This window comes from Haemaphysalis longicornis, unplaced genomic scaffold (genome assembly GCF_048455015.1).
Source record: "Haemaphysalis longicornis isolate Haplotype H1 unplaced genomic scaffold, Haemaphysalis longicornis Haplotype H1 scaffold_12, whole genome shotgun sequence".
Lineage (NCBI taxonomy): Eukaryota > Metazoa > Arthropoda > Arachnida > Ixodida > Ixodidae > Haemaphysalis > Haemaphysalis longicornis.
In genome coordinates, this window is record NW_027526225.1 from 33,116,634 (window position 1) to 33,138,962 (window position 22,329).

Here is a 22,329-nt window from a genome sequence, read left to right on the forward strand (position 1 = left end):
ATTCTGGTTGAAAGAGATGCGGGAAAAATTACAACCAGAAATTGAAGCTTTTGTTTTAAGTTTAAGAAGCAAAGAAACAGCACCAGGTAAATATTCAAGGTCATGTTAGGGAGCTGAAGGGAGACGGATTGTAGGCATGGGATCACTCGAGTTAGCAAAAACACTTTGGAAATGAGCAATTAAATGTTCAGCAATATGGAGAAGTTCAACTAGGAACATTCCGCTTTGGCGAAGTAATTTATGGGCTTTTCAGGGGCGAAGCTCCTATTGCTCGGGCCCTGTCCCGTCCTTCGTTGGAGCTGTATACGGCATGGCACATTATTGATGATTGTGGCAGGATCGCCCTAGGGATTGGCCAACCAAAGATTGGCCGAAGAGGTCAATACGTTCAACGCGTTCGTTGCTACCCAACAAGGGGAAGAGGAAGAAAAAGAGGTTGTCGTTCGTCGCCTATGAGCTCAAGACGCGTACCGGGGTTACACGTCCCTGGCCTTGCTCCTGGAGAGCTTGAAAGCTGAATGCAGGGTGGTTCCTCCCACTGCCACCGCCGCCTTTCCCATGCTCGCACAGATGACGAACGCAATGTGGGGCTCGCGTTGTTGTAGCGGTTGTAAACGTCCATGACCAGGCGTAGGACGAACGTCTTGCCACAGCGGACGTGTATATAATTGCATCGATATGTAAATATGTAACATCATGTATATAAGTGTACATAAAATACCCCTACAACAACGTGTCGAGTCTTTAAATGATGTGCGGGCGAATGTTTCACCCTTTTACCGATAAGCATTGGAGCTTGCCCCTCTCATCAACATTCACTTCGTTGAGATGGCAGAATTTTTTTTACTGGGAAGGATACGCCAAAACGTCTGTGCTGCATTATTGATGAAATCTGGCAAAGACTTTTCAAAGTACAGACGCTTTGAGTTCGGTACTGCAGAATTAAGAGCGATTTGGTTGGCACTATTGGTACCACGGTCAGCCGCGCTCCTCGTTTTAGCGTTTTGATTTTTGTTTTGATACGCACAAGTTCACGCGTTATCCAAGGAGTTCATTTGCGTAGATGTCTTATTTTGTTTGGGATAAAATGGTCAAGGTTGTATACGCAAATGTTTTTGAATTTGTCCCGTAGTTCGACGGCATCAGAACCACAAAGATCGAGATGGCCAAACACACTTTCATCCTGCGCCATCGAAACATTTTTGACAGATACAGACTTGGGCCAAGGCCTAGGGGAGTGCACATTTTCAAAAACACAGGAAAACTCCACCAGTAAATGATCATGAATGCCACTTTTAACATTCACGGTAACATTTAAAATGATACAGTTTAGAAAGGCTAGGTCGAGCAATAGCATTGCTTGATCGGGGAACACGTGTTGGTTGCTTTATGATTTGGTGCATGTCATGGCTTTACATTATATAAAAAAGTAAGACGCGTGAGCGCTTAATCCTGGACTGCAAATAGGATTTTCCCAATCAACGCCAGGTAAGTTAAAATTGCCTACCAGAAAAATTCTGTCACGCCGAAATATCATCATACGGTCATACAAAGCCTTAAGTACTCAGGTGAGAAATGGGGTGGACGATAAACCACAAAATAAGAAAACATCGCCCCCAACAAGATGCTTGCAAAGTAAGGCTCTCATGATTACTTATCTGATGCAAAGCAGTGCAGTTAATTACAAGTTTTACCAGAACTGCAACACCGCCCTCCCTACACATTCTGTCATGGCGGAACACTTGATAAGAAGGGGGAAAACAGAATCATCTTCGATAGCACCCCGTAACCAAGTCTTTGTAATAACTACAGCATGTGCGTCACGCCCAATACGATACCCTGAAGTTGTTCCGATTTATATGCAACACTGCGAGTGTTTATGTTTAAAGGTTGGAGCTGCTTATCCTCAGGGGAACTTGGGAATGCGCTGACTTGGCTGTTCTGAGAACCGCCGAGTTTAATTCGATGGCTTGTGGGATCAACCCATGCGAATGTTTGCTTGTCTACTTAAAGTTTGTCGTGTACAAGGGCTATTTTTTGTCCCTGCAGTTTTTTTTATTTTTTGTGCTCTGCCACAGCAGCTTGCGCTTGCGCAGTGGTTTTTTCGAGTTATCATTTTGGATAGACACCTCGGTACCCTTATGTTTGTTAGCGTTCATTAAAACGTGGCGCTTTCATTGAAATCCTGAAAAATATAATCACTGGCCTATTTTTCCGGGTTTTACAATCCTTTGTATCCTGCCAACGAACCTGCAAGGATCATTTAGCTTCTCCTCAAAGATTTCAGTCAGAACTTTGCGTTTCCAATCGGGCTCGGTTTCTCCTGAATCCTCATTCACTCCACAAACGACCAAGTTTGCGTGTCTGCTTCTATTTTCGAGGTCAGTTATTTTGGCCTGGAGGGAAATGATTTTCTTTTCCAAATGATCTACCCGAGCTGACCAATTTTCCATTTTCGCGAAACGCAAAGCCCACTCACTCATAAGCTTTTGCATGTCTTCCTGTTGAGCTCTAAGTGCCGCGATTTCCGAAGTGTTATTATTTTGGCCCGAAAGGAGTGATTCCAGCATGTCCTCAACCGTAGGGCTAAGATTCACCTCGAAATCTCCGCACAACACCAACAAGAACACGCAGTACGCATCATACAGAATGCAAATACACTTCTGGGGCGAGAGCAGATCATGTGCTACGAATAAAAAGACGATAACACACACGCAACACGCGCAAAGGTAATTCACTTTATTCTCCTTGAGTGTTAGACTAGTAGGTAGCATTTTTTCTCATCTATCAGAGCAGAAAATGTCTTGTTTGAGTGTGGAGTGCATCCAGCGATGTCACGCGAGGTTACCGTAGGTGTGCAAAGAGTCCACACAGGCGAGCGCGACGTCGTAGCAGAAGGCATATTGCTCCTGTAAAAAATCACAAAAGTCAGAATGGGCCAATATTGATACAGAAACCAGGGGATGGCATTGTATGATTTTTAAGCTACCGGTTATTTTTGAAGACGTGGAGTGGGATGGCTGCATAAAGGTTAAGCACACCAGACATTAAACATTTATTTTTCTAAGTATTTGGGTTGCTTGGAAGAGAGGACGGCTTAATAACAAGTTTGAAGAGAGTGAGGGCTATGAGTAGAGAATGTACGGTACGTCGTTCAGAACGCAGGAGTCAGGCCTTTCACTGATGTTGACGTCAGTTTCAAAGCACGTTGAAATGTATCCTAGATAAAAGTGTTGTAAAAAATGGCAACACTGGGTTTAAAAGAATGCCCAAACGTCTTAGGTCGACAATACAAAACAAGAAACTACCCCCGCTTCACTAACCTAGCTTGGCAGACTTGTCAGGATAAGATTCATAGAACTTCTCACAGCCAGAAGACTGATTTGAACGAGCTAAGACTGGGGTAGTTGTAATGTATCCATCCCACGCCCTTTCCTTCATTGCGCACACTACTCACCCATGACAGGTTGTTGCTTAAACACAGTCTATCACATATTTCCCAACTGTTCTGAAATTCAATGCCAAAGAGCTCGCGCTTAAACCATCCGTCGGCACTGCTGCCAGAGCCTCGCTGGCGAAACTGAAAAAATTCGACCATTCGGAGACCCAGGTTCGCGTTCTGTCGTCGTCGTTTGGATTCATTCCTCGCCAATGGATTGAGCGCTCGGCTTTGGCCTCTCCCGCTTGGAAATGGGGATTTTCCGCCCTCTCGTGTGCATGCTACGCTATCCCTCGTGGGGGCTTCTGGATTCGCCTAACGACACCGTTTCTATTGGCGTGACAACTCTCACTGGCACTCCGACGGGCGGCTTCTTCGTCTGGAGAGCGCGTTCCAGTGCGTCCAAGAGTGCGTCCAAGTATTCCACAAAAGTTCACCAAGCGCAATTATCTATACTTCGTTTTATAAATACCGTAGAACGTTGGCAAGGTTAGAAAGGGTGATTGGGCGCTTCCTGGGACGAGGAAAGTAGCGCGCAAGGCTGCTCAATACCATACACTTCCCCATAGTGGGAATGCAATTTCTATAATTATTATTTTCGAGCGTTGTCTAGACAGACAAAGTTAATTTACGCTTATTGCAAGAGGAACTAAGCGATGCGGCCATATGTTTAACCAGAATACTCCGAGACGAGCGCACCTGAAGTTTGATCGGACGAGGCGAATGGTTTCGCCATTCCTGCATTTCGTTTCAGCCATGTAAGTGCTTTTCCCCAGCGCGTGAATCTGAGCCTCGACGCGAGGATGAGGGGTGAGATGTGCTTGTCTTTTGCTGGGGAATATTTGCGTAGCTTGAACTGCGTTGTGGTACTTTGCGCTTCCTCTTTCCCTCACTAGGCTATACCCCCTCCAAAACGCAGCGCCCGCGTTACCACGCCTCGTCCCGACGAAGCACAGCCTTCCTCTTAAAAAGGGACAGCTGTAAAATTTTCATTTTTTGTACAACCTAACGCCACCGGTCAACTATTTTATCTCGAAAGACGTCATTTTGAAGGGCTTTCAGAAAAAAGTATATCACCAGTATATTATTCGACACCCAAAGTGGAGTGGCAAGGAAGTGATTGACGGTCACAGCATGATCCCAAAAGCGTGTTCTTGGTGCCTCGCTTACCGAGTCGACGATGAATTGAGCACGACTGGCACGCACGTTCTCCACAGCACGGAAGACGTCCAGCTCCTTCTCGAGTTTGAGCTGATCGTAGATTGTCGCCGAGACGCAGTAGAGCCCAGACTGTTGGCATCCGTCACTGGAACGCCCGAAATAACAAAGAACTAGTGACTTACACAACAATACAATACTATAAGAACCAATGAGAAGTCCTCAAGTGAAAGTGAATATATGCACACTGTCTCGTGAGTTATCGGTTTTTGAAAATTGATTACATGAGATGATCAACTCTAAACTCCTTGCCCCCATTCAACCCTGAGATGTGGCGCTCGTCCTGTGCACGACGGGCTTCATAGATAGCGACCCACCCATACTCGGAGATCCCGCATGCCGATTTTCTATCGCTTGTTTGGCTTTTTAGTTTTTTTCTACGCGACTACGTCGGCTTGCGCTGTGTTTTCTTCTTCCCCATTTCTCCACTGTGTGCTCGTTTGCTTGGTCGGGTGTCGTTGTTATTTCGTCATTTTTTCGGTTTATTGCGCTCACTCGATTAATCGGGTTCGATCACACGGGCTCAAACGCCTATTGCCCCTTTCACCTCGGCAGAAGATTGAAAATTATTCTGATTTTCGCGGTGCACTTGTACTCTGCCGAAATAAACAAACAAAAAGAAACTGTTCGCCGATTCACCCTGGGGGAAGTGTGCATCTTATTTGTGTTTCGACGGTGTGCGTAATTACGAGTTTTTGCGACGCGAAATCATTATTTGGCTAGAATGCCGAAAGCACGCAGATGACTGGCGTCCACCGCGCGCACCCACCGGGATAAAGGTCGCTTGAAGTGGCTACACCTGCTAACCCTTTCCTAACGGGTTCCCTACGGTTCCACGCTTTTATTAACACGCATAAGTAGAAATTAATATCATACAAATATTCAGAACGTTTTGTTCTTTAGCAAGAATTATACTGGCGCGCATGGTTTCTTGTGGTCGATCAAAAAAAAAACGATGGAAGAAACCCAGTGCCAGAAGGCATCGCCTGTTGATGGAAGGTTCGTAACTTGTTCAAGTGTAAGCACGGTTATCAGTTTAGTAAACGCTGTGCTGTTATTTCTCATAAAACTATGTCCGGCAAAACAGTTGAAAAGCGAGGTATCTGTGTCTGTCGTCTGTGCGTGTAGGAAGCGAGGGAGCCGAGCGGAGACAATTCTGCGTCGAGTTTTTAGTCCTTTTCATAGTTGCGAAAGAAGGTGGAGTTGCTGTTACCCTTGAATGATGGAATTGTATCACTTATTGCGAAGGTTGACGAGCTGCTGGGTTGGAAAGGGACCGTTGATACCATACAGAGACAGTGGAAGCTGTGGAGGGCTCGGCAACCTTCTTTAAAAAAAAATATGACAAGGCCCTCACTTCTGAAGCTGCCAGCAGGGTGACATTTACATCTCTGGAGTTTAAAGTGCAAACTCTGGACACAACTGCCTCACAGCAAACGGAAGAGTTTGTTTCTTCAGGCCACCTTAAATGAAACGAGCAATTCAGTAGACTGTGCGAACTGGGGATTCAAGGTTTGCCCATGTGTCCAGGTGAGGACCTGACTGCTCTCATTCGTGACTTGGCTGATAAGCAGAAAATTGTACCCAAAGACGCTGATGTCGAATCTATCCACCCGCTTCCGGCTAAGTGCGACATCATACCGGTTGTTCTTGTTCGTTTTGCATCGTTAGCAATTAAAGCAAAATGAATACCTTGTTTCAAATAGACCAGATCACTCGCCGAACATATGGCGATTGCCGTGATTTTTCTGAACGACAACTAGACCAGCCGGAAAAAGAATCTTTTTCGGGAAGCTCGGCAAAGGGGAAAGGAAAACAAAGTATTGCTGGGTGAAGCATAGAAAATATTCGCGAAGACATCCGAACCCACTTCCCCTGTTGGTGTCTACGTTAGCCTCTATGAAGACCATCTGAATTAAATATGAATACCTTTTTCTTTCCGTGCAGTAACATTGAAGAGTTTTGTAGTTTAAAACTCAAACCAGAGAACACCCCTTTTTCGTTTTGTTTGCACACATTCGTAGTATCAGAAATCTCTGGGACGAACTTTTGGCGATTGTGCAAAATGCAGGGGGTGTCGTAGATGTAATATTGCTAACAGAAATAATTATACACTCAGCGCTTCTTTCACTGCTCGCACAGAATAAATATTCATATTTATTGAAATATAAAGTAAGCGGTAGATGTGTACTCGTTTATGTACGCAAAGGAATGCCGGTGTTCTCCTTGGGGCTTGCATTTAGCGCAGCTGAAAGCATTGGCTAAACCAGTTGAAATGTTTGTGGTTTAGCCACTTGAAATTGGCCAAACCACTTGAAAACACTTGAAATTATGCTTTCAGCTATGAGCAGACCTGCATCCCAAAATACCGATGTTTGTTTATTTGAACGTGAAAGATTTATCCAAACAGTTCTGATGAAGTCTTTTATTCGTTTAGTCGACAATTTTAATCTTGACTGGCGTCCTCGAGGCAGATCGTGGTCGATTATCTGAATATTTCAGCAAAATGGCGTATGAAACCTACGATATCCCTGTCAACAAGGGAAGAGTACGGGGTGACAAATTTGTAACGTCATGTCTTGACCATGTGACCATTAGAGCACCAGTATCTGACGTCCCTGCCTCGGTTATCAAGCAAAAACTGGCCTAATAATATTTAGTTTGTTGTCATGCTTTTTTACTAGAGTCTAAAGGACACATGTTAGTGCGCAGCAGCTGGGTATCCTTGATTTTGAAAAATTTGATAAATCTGTAGTTGATTATGACTGGGAAGGTCTTTACAGAGCGTTACCCTCAAAGACGCCTAACAAAAGTTCTTGGAAATATTTAAATAACTAATACAAGAGGAAAAAAACCGTGCTAGTCCAGAAGCGAAGTAAATCTTAAGGTGCAATTCTTTTATGCAGCATGGTTTCCTCCATGATGAGCTTCAGATGGCCTTGGTGAAGCTGCTTCATAAAGGTGGAGGCTTTTAAGCGATTGCGAATACATGCCAATAGCTATCATGTTTTGTATTGCACCAAACTTAGAAAACCACCTATCTAGTCCAATGAGCAATATTTATGAAAATAATAACGTTGTTTCCGAATCTCAGTTCGGCTTTATGGCAGGAGACAGTACTACAACGCTTTTAGAAGATTTGTGTGAGATCATATATTCTGCCTTCGATAATAATGATGTCTCTTGTGCTCTTTTCCTAGATGGCCGCAAAACATTCGACTGTGTTTATCACCCAATATTATATGCGGAGCATCTCATGCTCGGGGCAGTGCCCTCCCTCCCTTGTTGTTGTCCGCCCTCCGCACTATACTGCTCATGCGCGTATCTTCAGCCCCGTCTGAGTTTGTCCTGACGTGAGCGCAGTACACTATCAAAAGAAATAGTTAGGCGGCGGAGGGTTTCGATCCCACGATTGTCAGGCCGCAACGGAAGGTACCTGCCGCTCTTCCCGCTTCGCTACAAACCGAGATGGGAGCATGTGCTACGAACGCTTCTTATGTCCTTCATTCATTCAAACTACGTGAAGAAGCTACTGATACAACAAAGGCACGCAAAGCTGAACGTCAACGGAAACGACGAACTGAAAATTTAAAGGAGGATGTTGAATTTCCCGTGGAAAGCCGTGGCCGGAAGCGCCTCGCGCCTTGCACCTAACCAGATAAGATGAAGAAGAGGGCGGGGAGCGGAATAGGAGCGTAAGCACGCAATAAAGAAAGACGAGAACCAGGAGTTGTTCGATCAGGTAACGCGGGTGTCGGTTTCTTCGCTGTCTCTACGTTTCTCTACATTTCTCTGTCTCCACAAGGGGCCTCACACTACGTTTCCATTCGTCTCCAATAAATGAAACAACATAACGGAAACACAATGGAACCTACACGGAACTCCCATGGTGCTTCGCATCCTCCTCACGGTTCCCCGCGGGAAGAGTGTGTAATTTTAATTCAAAAAGTTCCACTTTTAGGTTTTCGGGGCCATTTTGTCAGCTTTTAACAAACTACATCCATAAACGGACGGAAATAGTGCGTGTGAACAATGTCTCGACTTTTCAAGTTTTTTTTGAAATGAGGAATGCTACAAAGGGGTCTATTTTATCGCCATTGTTAATTAACCTGTTTTTTAAAGGTTTGTGTTTTGTCACAACAAAGAGTCGCCTGTTGGAATATGCAAGTGACACCGTTCTTGTGTTTATTCACTCTCTTTAAAATTCAGTGATGCACTACCTTCAAGCAGATGCAAATCGTGGTTAGGGACTGGTATTCTTATAACTCTATTTGCACAAACCAACTAACGACAAAATATTTATATTTCTGAATCCTCACAAAAACAAAGGCAAAAGACTGGTCCAGGCAGCCGTGTCGACACTTGCCCTAATCACAATTTAAACGCACCACAGACACTTCGGCCCGTCATCATTTTGCCGGAGGAACGATGCTCACACGCACCGATAGTGGAAGCTGCAGCTGAGAACGTGACGACCACTTTGGCATCACTGCGGGTGAGGCGTCACCGTCGCCTACATAAACCGAACAGCGAAAAAAGTAGACACCTCAGACTGGTCCGGGCGGCCGTGTCGAGACATGCCCTGATCACAATTTGAACGCACCGTAGATGGGTTTAGGGTTGCTACCCGTCTTTCTATTTGATACTGTTGTGGCGGCTGCCGGACTTGTAAGATGCTCTGATCGATTTTTGTGCATTTCGCTATTCAAATGGCTACGAGAAAGTGTGATGTTCCGTCTGACGTGGTTAAGGGCCTTGGGAAAAAAGCCCCTGGCAGTATAAAAGAAAAAAACCAAGATCCTAGTTGAGACGACTACAAAGTTCGTCGATGCATTGATTGACCTAAGATGTGAGCTAAAGAAGGTTGACTCGTCGGGCACTTTAATCCAGGACGAAATTACGTCTGTGAAAGCTTCCATGCGGTTCATAAACGAACGTTTTGAAGAATTTAGGGCAGACATCAAGGGCGTCCGCCAGAAACTCACGGAAGCAAAAAACGAGACTCTAGAGTTGCAGAAAGAAATCACAAGGGTTGCTAGACAACCTAACGAAGTAAAAATGGAGCTAGTGGAACTGAAACAGTACAGTACAGGCGGGCGAACCTAGAAGTGAAAGGAATTCCGATAAATGACAAGAACTACCTTGACACAATCTTCACTACAAAGGCATCCTGCCTCAAGACCGACGTGTCTGTTACTGATGAAGATGTAATTCACCGAGTCACTACGCGCAAACCTGGTCCACCTAATGTGATCATCAAATTTGTGTCCAAATGCAGACGCGACAAATTCTTGCATTCTGCAAAAAAGCATAGGTTAAACGCACGAGCCCTTGGTTTCGATACCAGTGAGCCAGTCTTCGTGAATGAGCACCTTTGCCCGGAAAACAAGATTTTGCTGGGAAAGGCAATTCAAGTCAAGCGTAGAGGGTAATGCATTGTTTCTTGGAAAGACGCCGTCGGTCCCGTTAAGAAAGCTCTCTCTTTATTAGAAGAGAAAATCGCGCTCACACAAAAATCGCGGCCCGTAGTACGAAAATTAACTAAGCGCTATGTCTGGGCAGTTCTCCCGTCTACTTGTGATTTTTTCTCGGTCATGTCTTTCTCGTTTAACGTAAACAATTAGCCAAATCCCCTGACAGCCTTCAATGTAGGCTAACAGTTTTTTTGCGGTTTAAAGGATTGAAGTCAGTACAAAAGTGAACTTCTACTCAATTTTTACTTTTCTGCAAAGCAAAGCACTCTACGGTATGTTTTAAAAAGTACCGAGGAAGTTAGCCCTAGGAATTACTGGTGTGCGTACCGCACACCAGTCACGTAAATAACGCCGACAAACTTCAGTACGTAGAACAGTTTGTGAACTTACAGACACTGAACTACGACAGGTCCTCCTTCTGCCTCCGTCTGCCAGTGTTCCACACGATGCAGGATCTCCAAGATGATATTCGCTGAGCTGGGTACGCTCCGATGCCTCTGCCAGAACTCGGAGTGAAACTGCTTGACTATACGGGGTGGCCCCTAGAAAAACGCAATAAATAGTCCTGGTCATTGTAAATCCATTATTAGGCCTCTTCAAAAAAGGAACACCCGCACCAAAAAAGAGAATTGAACCAAAGCACTGCAATTTTGGTATACTGCTTACAGCAACAAAAAAAAATATTTCGCAGCCACTTTGGGAAAGATGATCACAAGAAAGCTTTTTTAGCACTCGGCATAGAAGTGACAAAAAAATAGAGAAATATATCAGCACAATTCATTCACAGAGTACGCACGATTAATCGTGTTGTCCGGTCACCCTTTCCACCTTCCTATATTTGACAGGTACCAGCATTGGCCCGCTTTTGAAAGCATTCGTGCACAAGGCGCCACATTGACCTGGTTGAGCTGACTGTTGCTCTTTCAATTATCGTTTGCTCCACACCGCTCCCAGAAAAAGATTGGTTAGACGTTTTTATTGCGCAAATGTAAGAGCCGCCGACCTGAATTTGTCGGAGCTGGCACTTACTATTTCTCCAATCCCCCTCTCCGCACCCTCCATAAGAACGAGCCACAGATTTGAAGTTTCCACTGCGCTAGCGCACAACGCAGTGGCTTGACCTCGGCTTGATAGATAAAATGAGGCTTGGCCTCGGCGTATTCATGGAAGGACCGATTCAAGGTTTGACTTAAGGTTTGACCTAAAGTAAAAAAATCATGAATCATGATGAATGGACGAAGCACTAGGGATCGTTCTTACCGTAAACCACGCGTGAGAGATCTTACTGCCGCTAAATTGATTTCCAATTCAATCCAATACAATTCCATTTATTCCGATCCAATTCAATTCTCCTCGCGCATGCGCAGCATGCTTCTCCAGGAGCACTCTCTCTCTCTCTCTCTCTCTCTCTCTATCTCTCTCTCTCTCTCTCTCTCTCTCTCTCTTTGTCACCTTTTGTGAAACTTTTATTTTGTTCTTGTAAATCGTTCGTGAACCTTTTGTCCACAGATGTTTCTATTTACACGCTGTGGCGCCGTGAGCGCGGGCGCCGGACGCCGGACGGACAAAACTCGTGCTTCGCCCCTAAAAGCTTTGCTGAAAATTAGAAATCACGTATATTGAGTTTGTTCTCTTTCATAGGTGGCTACGTGAATCTACAGGGGCGTCCTGCGTTATGCCGACTCGACTCCGAAAAAAAAAGACGGCAAGCGGTGTAGACCCGGTATTCGAGCAGTCATAGCTGCCCATTCAATATTCGTTCGTTTCTTCCATTATGGATGTCATGCAACCGGCCACCGCGTAACAATATTTTAGGAACGTGTACCATTATGAATTAGTGTACAGAAAGAGAGCTGGTGGTTAGCGTAATTTTGTTAGAAACTATAGCAGAATACGTTACTGAAACAATGAAGGGTATGAGATAGAATTGTACAGTTGCGGAAGACCAATCTTGCACACTTTCGTCTAACATCGGGGATAAAATTTGGTCGCATACTCGACAAAAGTAAGTTGAACAGTAAGTAAAACAGATTAAGCAGTGACAACTCTCCAGCCGCTATTGGGCCAGTTATTTATAACGTCACAGGGCTTTGTTTGTGTGTTTGGCCGTTACCTAACTAAGCTCCACGCATAGAACGTGACTTTAAAATTGTAGTGCTGCCTCTAGGGCTGTTTAATCATGTGACATTGGGCTACTGCCAGGTAACATGGGGAAAATGACGTTTTTATTGTTGGCTCAATGGCGTCGCTGCTTAGGTCGTGTCAGCAGTGACGCGATAGATTCGCAGCTTTTTTCGAATATTTTGTATAAACTACGTGAATTATTGCCAGGAGCGAAACTGAGTGAGTTGTGGTGTTCTAGTTTATAGAATTAAAGCAGGGTTTAGTTTTTTTTTCAACATTTTTAAGTAGTTTGAGACAGTGTAATGGAATGGCACTGCTTATAATTATTTCTCTAGCTTTATTTTTATTTCCTGCATCGCACTAGGCTTCCGCTGAGATTGGTACTCCTATGAAGCCAAACTTCACAAAAATATTTTGGGTAGAAGTATTTAGTAAAGACAATTACCACCTCACATTTAACAGTTATTAACATAACTTTGAACATACCCCTGCTAAGTTGTAGTAATTTGAATCGGTGCTCGTAGATGTTAGATAAACTTGATAGGTGAATGCTATTTTCTGTTTGTTATCCTCTTGTCTATATGCGGGCAGTTAAGTTCAGTGGTTACCATGGTTCACTGCTGGGTAAGTATTTTCGATGCCGGCAATGAAAGCAGCAATTCAATGAACTTGGAAAGAGTGTTCCCGTACAAAGTAAGGTTATGGGGTCTGAGATAACATGAGCCGCTGAAAAAATTAAAGCTAGGGCTTTATAGTGATTTTCCCAACAATATTTTTTTCTGGCCATTGCGAACGACATTGGATCTCTACCTGATTTTAATAAAGAGTTTAGAGCAGCCTTGTTGAGGTGTGGTTTGCAAAGCAAAAAACAAATCTTTCGCACCGAGGTTTGGGTCACCACGAAGGTTCGGAAGACAAGTCCCTGGAAGTTTTTGGTGTTCTTCTGCTCCACAGTCACGTCCCCGTACTTCTTTGTGCACTTGAGATCAGGCCAGAATTTTGGTGTCACCGTCTGTGGGAGGAAACGTACATGAGATGAAAGTGTAGGAGTATAAAACGCAGCCAATGCAAAGTAGCCACACTCTTCGACAAAGATTCCTCCTCCGATCAATGGGTGAGCATATGCATGCACGTACGTACGTATGTATGTATGTATGTATGTATGTATGTATGTATGTATGTATGTATGTATGTATGTATGTACCTCCCATCTATGGGTAAGCGTATGGATGCACGTACGTATGTATGTATGTATGTATGTATGTATGTAGAAAGAAATAAAGGTTAGCAGTAAAAAAAAACACGGAAAGCAAAAAGGAGAATGTGGCAGGTCATGGAAACCGATAAAGGATTCCAAAAGACAGAAAGTGGAGAAGAAATGCCCGCCGTGTGGTATCCGAACCCATGTCCTCCAGAATACGCGTCTTTTGCGATGACCACTACTCTACTCGCGAGGATATTTTCCCCTCCACTTTCAGGGGTATTTTTTTACGGTATTTTTGTTTCCTGTTGTTGGGGGTGGTAGCCAGCGCCACTCGACATGTCGTAGACACTCGAGTCACGGCACAGGGGTTTAAAAAAAATCTTCACCCTGAGTAGTTCGAGTGGCGCTGGCTACACCCCTATCCGCAAGAAACAAAAATATCGTAACATATATACCCCCGAAAGTGGAGGGGAAAATGGCCCCGACGGTAGCGTTGTGGTCATCGCACCAGACGCGTTTTCTGGAGGTCGTCGGTTCGGATCCAACCCGGTAGGCGTTTGTTCTCCAATTTTTTTGTGTATTTCCAAATTCTTTCTCTGTTTCAATGACTACCACATTCTCTGCTTTGCTCTCAGCGGTTCTTTTGTCTGCCAACACTTATTTCTGTCTTAAATCAACGAGCCGCTCATTTCCTATCCTTATTCGCTACATAAAAAGAGATGGCCTCTCTTCTGGCTGTCTTGGTGCCATAGGGAGCTTAGGAGGTTTCAACGCTGGTCGACCACTCTCGACTTGCCCTAAACACTCGAGTCACGGCGCAGGGGTTAAAAAGAAGGAACCCTTCACCCCGAGTAGTCCGACTGGCGCTGGCTACCACTTCCAATCGCAGGAAATAAAAATACCGTAAATAAATACCCCAGAAAGCGGAGGGGAAAACAGCACGGCCGGTAGCGTAGTGGTCATGGCACAATACGCGTATTCTTGAGGTCGTAGGTACAGATCCACCCAGTGGGAATTTTTTTTTTCTCCACTTTCTTTCTTTCCAAATTCTTTGTCTGTTTCAATGACCTGCCACATCCTCCCCTTTGCTTTTCGAGGTTTTCTTGATGGCCAAACCTTATTTCTGTCTTATTTCAACGAGCCCATCATTTCTTATTCTGACTCGCTTTATGTATGTATGTATGTATGTATGTATGTATGTATGTATGTATGTATGTATGTATGTAAGAAAACTTCGAACAAGGTAGAAACACGATTGTTCCCAACGTTTCAGCAAAAAGACTTGCCTTCGTGAAGGGCCTGACGAACGCGTCTCTTTGCTGAAACTTTGGCAACAATCGTGCTTCTACCTTGCTTGCCTTTGTCAGGGTCCTGACGAAGGCAAGCAAGCCTGATTCGCCATATTAAGTTGTGGCACCATCGCTCACTGCCTACTGCTGAAAGAACATCCGCGTGCCCATCGCGTGGACATTGTGGATTCCCGCCCACTCGGCATTCACGGGCAGCATTTGTGCTCATCGACAGGATCGAGACCTCACTCACCGAGCCGCTCACACCGGGGGTGCTTCTGCACCTATGTTCACCTTTCAAGAAACCAACCAATATTACCGAACTACGAGACAGACCTCTCCCGTTCTCACACATCTTTGACCAAAAGCAGAGAAATCACACTGAGTCAAAATTCAAGGAGACATTCTTCCGCACCCCATCCTATGCCTTTACTCTTTCGTGCACAGTACTCTGATAAGTGCAAGTTCTGCCCGGAACCGGGAACTCGGACAAACATATTATTCGACTGTCCAAAAAACTCAGTCCTTACGCCTCTGAACCCGCCCCCTTCCCTTGAGCAGTGGGAGCTAGTTCCGTCCAGCTGTTGACCTGAGCACCAGCTCCTGCGTGTGACCAGGATTACGCAGCCTTGAGAGCACATGGGCTTCTGGACTGAGAAACCACTAATAATATTGCATAATAAAGTAGCCTCTCTCTCTCTGCCTCCCTGCCTCACTTCTCTATCCATGAATTGAACGAAGGTTTGTAGAATAAAATTCAATTTTCCTGCCTTTGCAGTGCTCGCGCGCCCCTGCCTGAACAGCGCGAACTGGAGTTCTGTTGTTTTTGTGCTTGCTTTCATCTCGCACGTGCCGGAGCCTTTCTGTACAGTTTGGAGCGCGTCGGTTTTGAAGACCACTTTTTTCGCGTACTATCGTACCAACCAACAAAAAAGCGTTCCTATTTAAACGAGCACGGTTGTTACCGGTTATGTTCACAGATTTTGCCTCAAAGGTACTTGCAGATTTATTTTCTATAAAGAAGGTGGAGATTTATGACAATCGCCAGCGGTTTAGGAGTTTTAACTGATATGTCTATATAAACCGCTGGCTTTACGAAGTCTCTATTTGGGTCCGTTACGTCGCTACGCTGCCTCATTGCTGCGGTGACTAGACAGCGTGACAGGTAAGGAGCTACGACGGTAAGGAGGATCCCTAAAGGGCTCTGCCCTTAAAACAAAACGACCGAGTTAACACCATAGTTGAACCAGCAGTTTATATAGTCATAACTGTTAGAAACTCCTGAACCGCTGGTGCATGTCGTGATGGACCCATTACTTAGCGCAAAGAAAACAGCACGTACATTTGAGGCAATATATATGTAATTACTCGGAGCCCCGCGTCGATTTAGTTAACAACACTTGTTGAGTTGTTTTTGACGATAGTAAGCAAAAAAAAATTGACCGCGGAGGACAAAAAAATTCCCCGCATTTCCCCGAGGGGGAGAATGTGAAAGTGCGAATGCACGGTTGTCGGCCCGCTTGCGGCGCTTACGCTCGGCCCCCGCAGCCCACCGCCTCGCCGCCTTCTCTTCCATCTCTTCCATCGGGTTTGTAGTATCACGTGTACACCACGCAGTTATCAAGCCGCTATAACGCCGCTGAGTCGCCAACGCACGCCGCTGACGACGTAGTTTGAATGCGTTAAAGATATAAGGCGCGTTACTCACACTGATATCAGCGTGGCGTCCGTGGCTTAGTCGGTAGAGCGTCGCGCTGCGGCCGCAGAGTCCTCGGATCGAAACCTGGCGGCGGATGCTGTTTCTTTTTTAAATATAGAGGAGCACTGCGGACGCCGCCGCCGCCGCCGCCGACGCCGCCGCCGCCGCCGGCGGTGGATGGTTTGGGGTCGCTTATAAAGTGCATTCGCACTTAAAAATAAAGCCGTTCCACTCAATCTGAAAGCTGTCTAAATTGCAGAGCAGTGCTTTGTCAGAGAGGCGGTGGCGCCGTTATCCTTTTATTTCTACCACAGTTTGCGCTCTTCCCGCTCCCTGTTTTCTTCTTCTAATGACGAATTTAACGCAGGCTTTCCAAAAGCAATTTAAATTTCCCTCCTTCGAAGTGCTGCCACGCTTACCACCTAAAACAGCGCAAGTAAAAGTTCGGTTTTGTCCGCAGTTAAAAACACCAAGAAATTGCCACGAACGCTCAGGTCAGCGCGCGCACGTGAGCGCGGGCATCGCGGCGACCGCTCCGCAGTCAGCAAAACCAAGAAAATCTCTAACACGTGTGTGTGCATTCCTTGCGACGACCGTGCAACGTGCCATGCACACGTTCGTCAAGCCAAGGAGAACCACTTAGAGAGATCAGCCTTGATTGAGGCGACCGCACGGCAGGTAAAAAAAAAACAAGAAATTATCCAGCGTTAGTGTACGCCTGCACCGCGACGACCGCCCACCGTCCCCAGCGCACGTTTATCAAGCCAGGAATAGAGCCACTTGAGGAGTCGGGCCGAGATTGGCAAAGAAAATACCGGCTTTCGCCGTAATCGTGGCAACGCTTGCTTGGAACAAGAAAGACACGTTATAGTGTACTCCACTCCATGTGATCTCCATAATTATCTCTTCCACGAAAATGAAGAAGCGCGCACTTATAGAAATAATGATGGATTGAAGGTAATTGTGGCTGCGAAGAAGAAGCAATTAGGCTGCAATCGTGGGCTTAAACCTTCATGACGTGATAGTCATGAAGGTTGCGTGCAGATTTGCTACCTTCAAGTCGAACGAATTAGTGCGACCTTTTATTTTTTTCGCTTAATATCATAAAAACCAACCCAACGGGCGTTCATAACTAAACGGACAAGAAGGCTGCCGGTTATGATGATAAATTTTGCTTCAAATGCACCTGCAGCTTTCTTGCGACACACACAGGGAGATACACAACAAGCGCCAGCGGTTGTGGGGTTTCGAACGGTTTTCAATATATAAACCGCTTGCTTTTCGAAGCTTCTGTGTTACGCGTTCACGCCGCGTGGCTCTGTCTGGGTCCGTCGTGTCGCTACTTTGCCTGAGTGCGGCGGTGGCGAGGCGTCATGACAGCGAACGAGCTACGACGAGAATGCGGGACCTTAAAGTGCACTGCACTTAAAATATAAAGCCGTTCCACTCAGGAGGAAGCTGTCGGAAGTGCAGAGCAGTGAATCGCCATAATAGACTGTGGCTCCGCTATCCACTCACTGCTACCTACCCTCATGCTGTTCGCCTCCCTGCCTCAATCCTTTTTTGGTAATTTCAGCAGAGGTTTGTCCAATAGAATTCAAATTTCCGGCCTTCACAGTGATCGCCCGCCCACTGCATGCAAGAGCGGGAACGGGAGTTCTGTTCTTCTTGTGTTTCTTTCATCTTGCATGTGCGAGTGCCTTACTGCGAAGTTTTGAACATGTCGTTTTAAGCGGCCACCTATTTTTGCTTAGTATCGTAAAACCAACCCAACGGGCTTTCCTAATTTTGTAGCGGGGGACGCGGGGGCTGCCGGGTAATTACACAGATGTTGCATGAAATGCACCTGTAGTTTTCTTTGCTCTAAACCAAGGGGAGACGTTGACCAGTGCCAGCGGTTGAGGAGTTTCGAGCGGTTATGATGTTACAAAGCGGTTGTTTTACGAAGCCTCTGTTTTGGGTACGTTATCCCGCTACGCCGTGGGGCTTTGCTTCGATCAGTTATGTGGCTACGCCACCTGATTGTACCGCTGGGTCGAGAGCGTGACAGCGAACGAACTATAATGACAAGGCAGGAACCTTAAGTACTGTGCACTTGAAACGACGTGTTGAAACCTCCGCCGTAAGGCTCCGGCACATGCGAGATGAAATAAATCACTACACGAACACAACTGCCGCGCGTGCTGCTTAAGGCAGAGGGCGCGCTTGCACGGAAAGGAGGAGAAATTTGAATTGCATTGGACAACACCTCTGTTCACTTATTCAATTGAGCAGTGAGACAGGGAGTAGAAGTACGTGAGATCTGGTAGCAATGAGCGGTCAATGGCAACGCAGCCCCAATGGTGGAATAATCACAGCTCTGCACTTCTGACCATTTTCCCTTTGAGTGGAACTGCTTTAATTTTTAGAAAGTAACCACATGGACGTCGATGCAACAACCTAGATAGCTTTACTAGGGCGAAAGAAATAGATGCCTCATCAAAGAGAAGAAAAAGCTGAAGCTCTCGTCGACGTTAACACTAACAGTACCAAAATGGCTGCCGCTGTTAAGAAAAGATAAATTTGGTTCGTTTGGTGGAGGGGTCGGGCCGCGAGAGGAGTAGCCAATTGTTCTAACCAGAACGCTAACTCGGCCCACTAAAAGTGAAACAAGAAATGGCCTGATTCCTGCCCCATGATAAGTGAATGCGATGGCACGCGGTTAGAATATCTGCACGCGAAGGAGACCTCTCTCTGTGCGGAAGCTGCTTTGTTAATTGCGGCCAGTCTGCCGGTCGGTGTAATATGCGTCAAAATGCCATTGGAACGGATAACGTGACGCGACATGATGCGGCAGTAAAAAAGCCTTTGGTAATTGCTGCCTTTTGCTACAACTCACACAATCACACGGAAGCAACCAAAAAGTATTTGTTCGAGAAGCCCAAGCGGTAATGTCCGCAGGACTCCAATAGTGTTCATACGGAGCAAATTTCGGAACATCTAGCACAACAATGTTTTATTCGAATGGCTCTGATCCGTCTAGTTGGTACATCCTTCTGGAAAAGCAGCTCGAACCTGACACAGACCGAATAAAACAAAAATAAGGACACGCCGCTTCGATTACTTGGTTTCACTATTATTAGGTTATATTAGGTTTCTTTGGGTAAGAATAGGTTTCTTCGATTGATGTTAAAATAGGTTATGTCGATATATGTAACTCATTCAGCAGGCCTTTAAAGCGAATATACAGAGAAAGCTTGTTAATCCTAACCAAATGGGATGCCATCTCGGCTTAAGTAATTTATAGTTTGAACTAAAGAAAGTGAAAAACAAAAACAAAGCATGACCAAAATTTGTTACTTGAAAAACACCCGTATTTCAGTTTGCTTTTTTCCTTCAAGATTACTACCAGCCCGTTTCGCTCGAATAAAGCGAAAAGACTCTTATCGCTTTATTCAAAAGGGAAGACACGGTCGTCATTCAACTCAGTCATGACTTACCAGCGCACAGAAGCATGGGGGTTCAGTCTTTATTGTCCTCGTAGTGACTGCGTGTGGCAGGTTATGCACTTGTGACCTGAGATATGTGCGCATCTGACAGCGCACCATATACCAATGAACTCGCGGCCACATCAACGTATTGTGCAAAGAACACGCCTTACAGAACTTCCGCCATGTAGCTTTCAAATTGGGTAAGCCGAGTTTACTTCCTGCCTCCGTTCTTCTCCCCGTTCCGAAGTCGACACGGTCTCATGGGCAGGCAACGGGTGCGTGTCCCTGCTGTTTACCAGGCCCTAAGGTGCCGGTGCGGTTGGTTGCAGTTAGAATTTCCCGTGCCGTTAGCCAATCACGTTGAAAACAGAATCTGCTATTTACGTACTTCTATACAGCGTGGCCGCACAAAATGGTGCAGTTCGAATTACACATAAAATTGAATTACAGCTTTAATATACCGGTTTTCACCCAATAGATGTGTTCGCGGCATGCATACCTCATTTTCAAGGGGCCCAAGCGTGACGAGGGTGTCGGCTCTGCTGCCTGCTATCATCTCCCAGAAGTCGTCGATGGTTTCCTGCAGCGGCATTTGTGTAACCAAGTATGCGTTCCTCCTCTTGAATCCCTGCGGGAGAAGAAAAACACAACTGACTTCTTAAGGCCAAAAATGAAAGAAATAGCAAGCTAAATTAAATACCGGTACGTCACAAATTACGATGACTGAAATTCAGATAGGAGAAATTTATGCAGTCATTGACACACCTCACTCACTGCATTGTAATCATCCCCATCTTGCGCAGCAAGCACTGCCGCTATCAGAGCTGACCTCTTGAGCCCACATAAAAGAGTTCTCTCTCTCCGTCAAAGGCGATCCCGAAAATATTGACCGGAACACAAAAATAGGGTGTTTTCTCCCCATTCACGTCAATTAAACTGTGGCCTAATTACAGTTACAAAGTTTCGAAAGCTGGATTTTCAAATATGCCAATAGAACGCCGTTGTTGGACCTCCACGGCCTCTGTTTTCATTTCTGCGTGTTCTGCGTCATATTTTTTTGTTCCCATTTTAATCGTCCACGATTGTAGAACCAGCTTGGGCCTTCCACAAAGTACGTTGTTTTAGCCGCATTATCATGTTTTACAAGGTGTCACAATTCAAAGTGATTTTTTCGGCAGTTCTGCAAAATTGCTTTCACACGACATAGGAAGTATTGCAGCGAAGCTCCGTTTCTCTGCAATGCTTCTTCTGTCGTTCCTCTTTGCACTGTTTTTTTACTACTGCTGAAAACGTTTTCTTTGTAGAATGCTCGAAACAATGGTTTTATGCATAATATTGTGGACCAGGTAAAGGATCTAACCAAAAGTTATGTACAGAGTACAAGTTACAGAGTACAAAGTACAAGTACAGAGTACAAGTACAGAGTACAAGTAGAGAGTGAACAGTACAGCACAAGTTATATACAGATAATCTAGAAGGCGGATTCAGGAAGGCCTCTAGGTCGTTCAGCTCGTGCATTCTCTAGTCCGCCAGAGCGGCGTCTTCTTTTGCAGCTGGCTGGGCTGCCCGCCTCCCCCTCAGCAATGGCACCTACCCACTTTGGGTGGATTGCACCTTACGTAGCTGAGTCACTCCACACTGATAACCACCCTGTGACAATATTTTCCCGAATACATATAAGGCACAACATAAAATACATAATGAACAAGACACCGACCCCAAGAGGAAATAAAACAATGACTTTTCGACCACCGTAACGGGAGCCTTGTTCACTATAAATGCAGAGAAAGACAGCTAAGCGTTTAAGTAGGCTGAAGCCCGTGACCTAAACACCTTGCGTAGGCAGGGGGAACATTGCCGCCCTTGGTGTTGAGAGTGTTTTTGTTCGTCTGTATCATTGTATATTAAAGATAGCCTAGAGGGGAAGTCCTTCTCGGTTGCAACAAACCCGCACCTTGCCCCAGTATATTTCATGGAATATGCGATAAGATACCTTGAGATAGACTGTAACATGTGCATACCATGAGATAGACTGGGGTTAGGCACGCGCTGTCGCCACCGAGACGGACTACACCTCTAGGCTGTATGTTGAATTTATATAGATACAAAGGAACAAAAACACTCTGAACCACAAAGACGACAATCTTCCCCCCGCCTAGACAAGGTGTTTAGGTCACGCGCTTCAGCCTTCCTAAACTCTTAGCTTTCTTTCTCTGGCTTTAGTGTGAACAAGGCTCGCAGTCGGGGTGCCAAACCGTCATTGCTTTATTTTCTCTTGTGGTCGGCATCTTCTTTATTGTGTATTTTAATGTCTTTCCCGACCAGACGGGCGTCCGTCGATGCCTCGATTTCAATGCGCAACGCTATTTTGAGTGACCAGGTTTAGGGGAAATCCCCAAAGTGGGGTAAGTT

General features: G+C 45.5%; 1 protein-coding gene across 2 annotated transcripts in view; it reads right to left on the reverse strand.

Annotated features, from left to right (window-relative positions):
• Positions 1–2,728: 2,728 nt before the first annotated feature.
• LOC144162553 (receptor-type tyrosine-protein phosphatase kappa-like) overlaps positions 2,729–22,329 on the reverse strand; it is a 616,238-nt gene continuing 596,637 nt past the window's right edge. For both annotated transcript variants that reach the window (XM_077693141.1, XM_077693140.1), the window contains exons 33-37: positions 20,417–20,545; positions 13,139–13,267; positions 10,522–10,673; positions 4,610–4,745; positions 2,729–2,909 (exon numbers count right to left, since the gene is read on the reverse strand). In XM_077693141.1, coding sequence (XP_077549267.1) covers positions 2,835–2,909; positions 4,610–4,745; positions 10,522–10,673; positions 13,139–13,267; positions 20,417–20,545 — 621 coding nt within the window. In that variant the 3' untranslated portion in view covers positions 2,729–2,834. The remainder of the gene's footprint in view (positions 2,910–4,609; positions 4,746–10,521; positions 10,674–13,138; positions 13,268–20,416; positions 20,546–22,329) is intronic.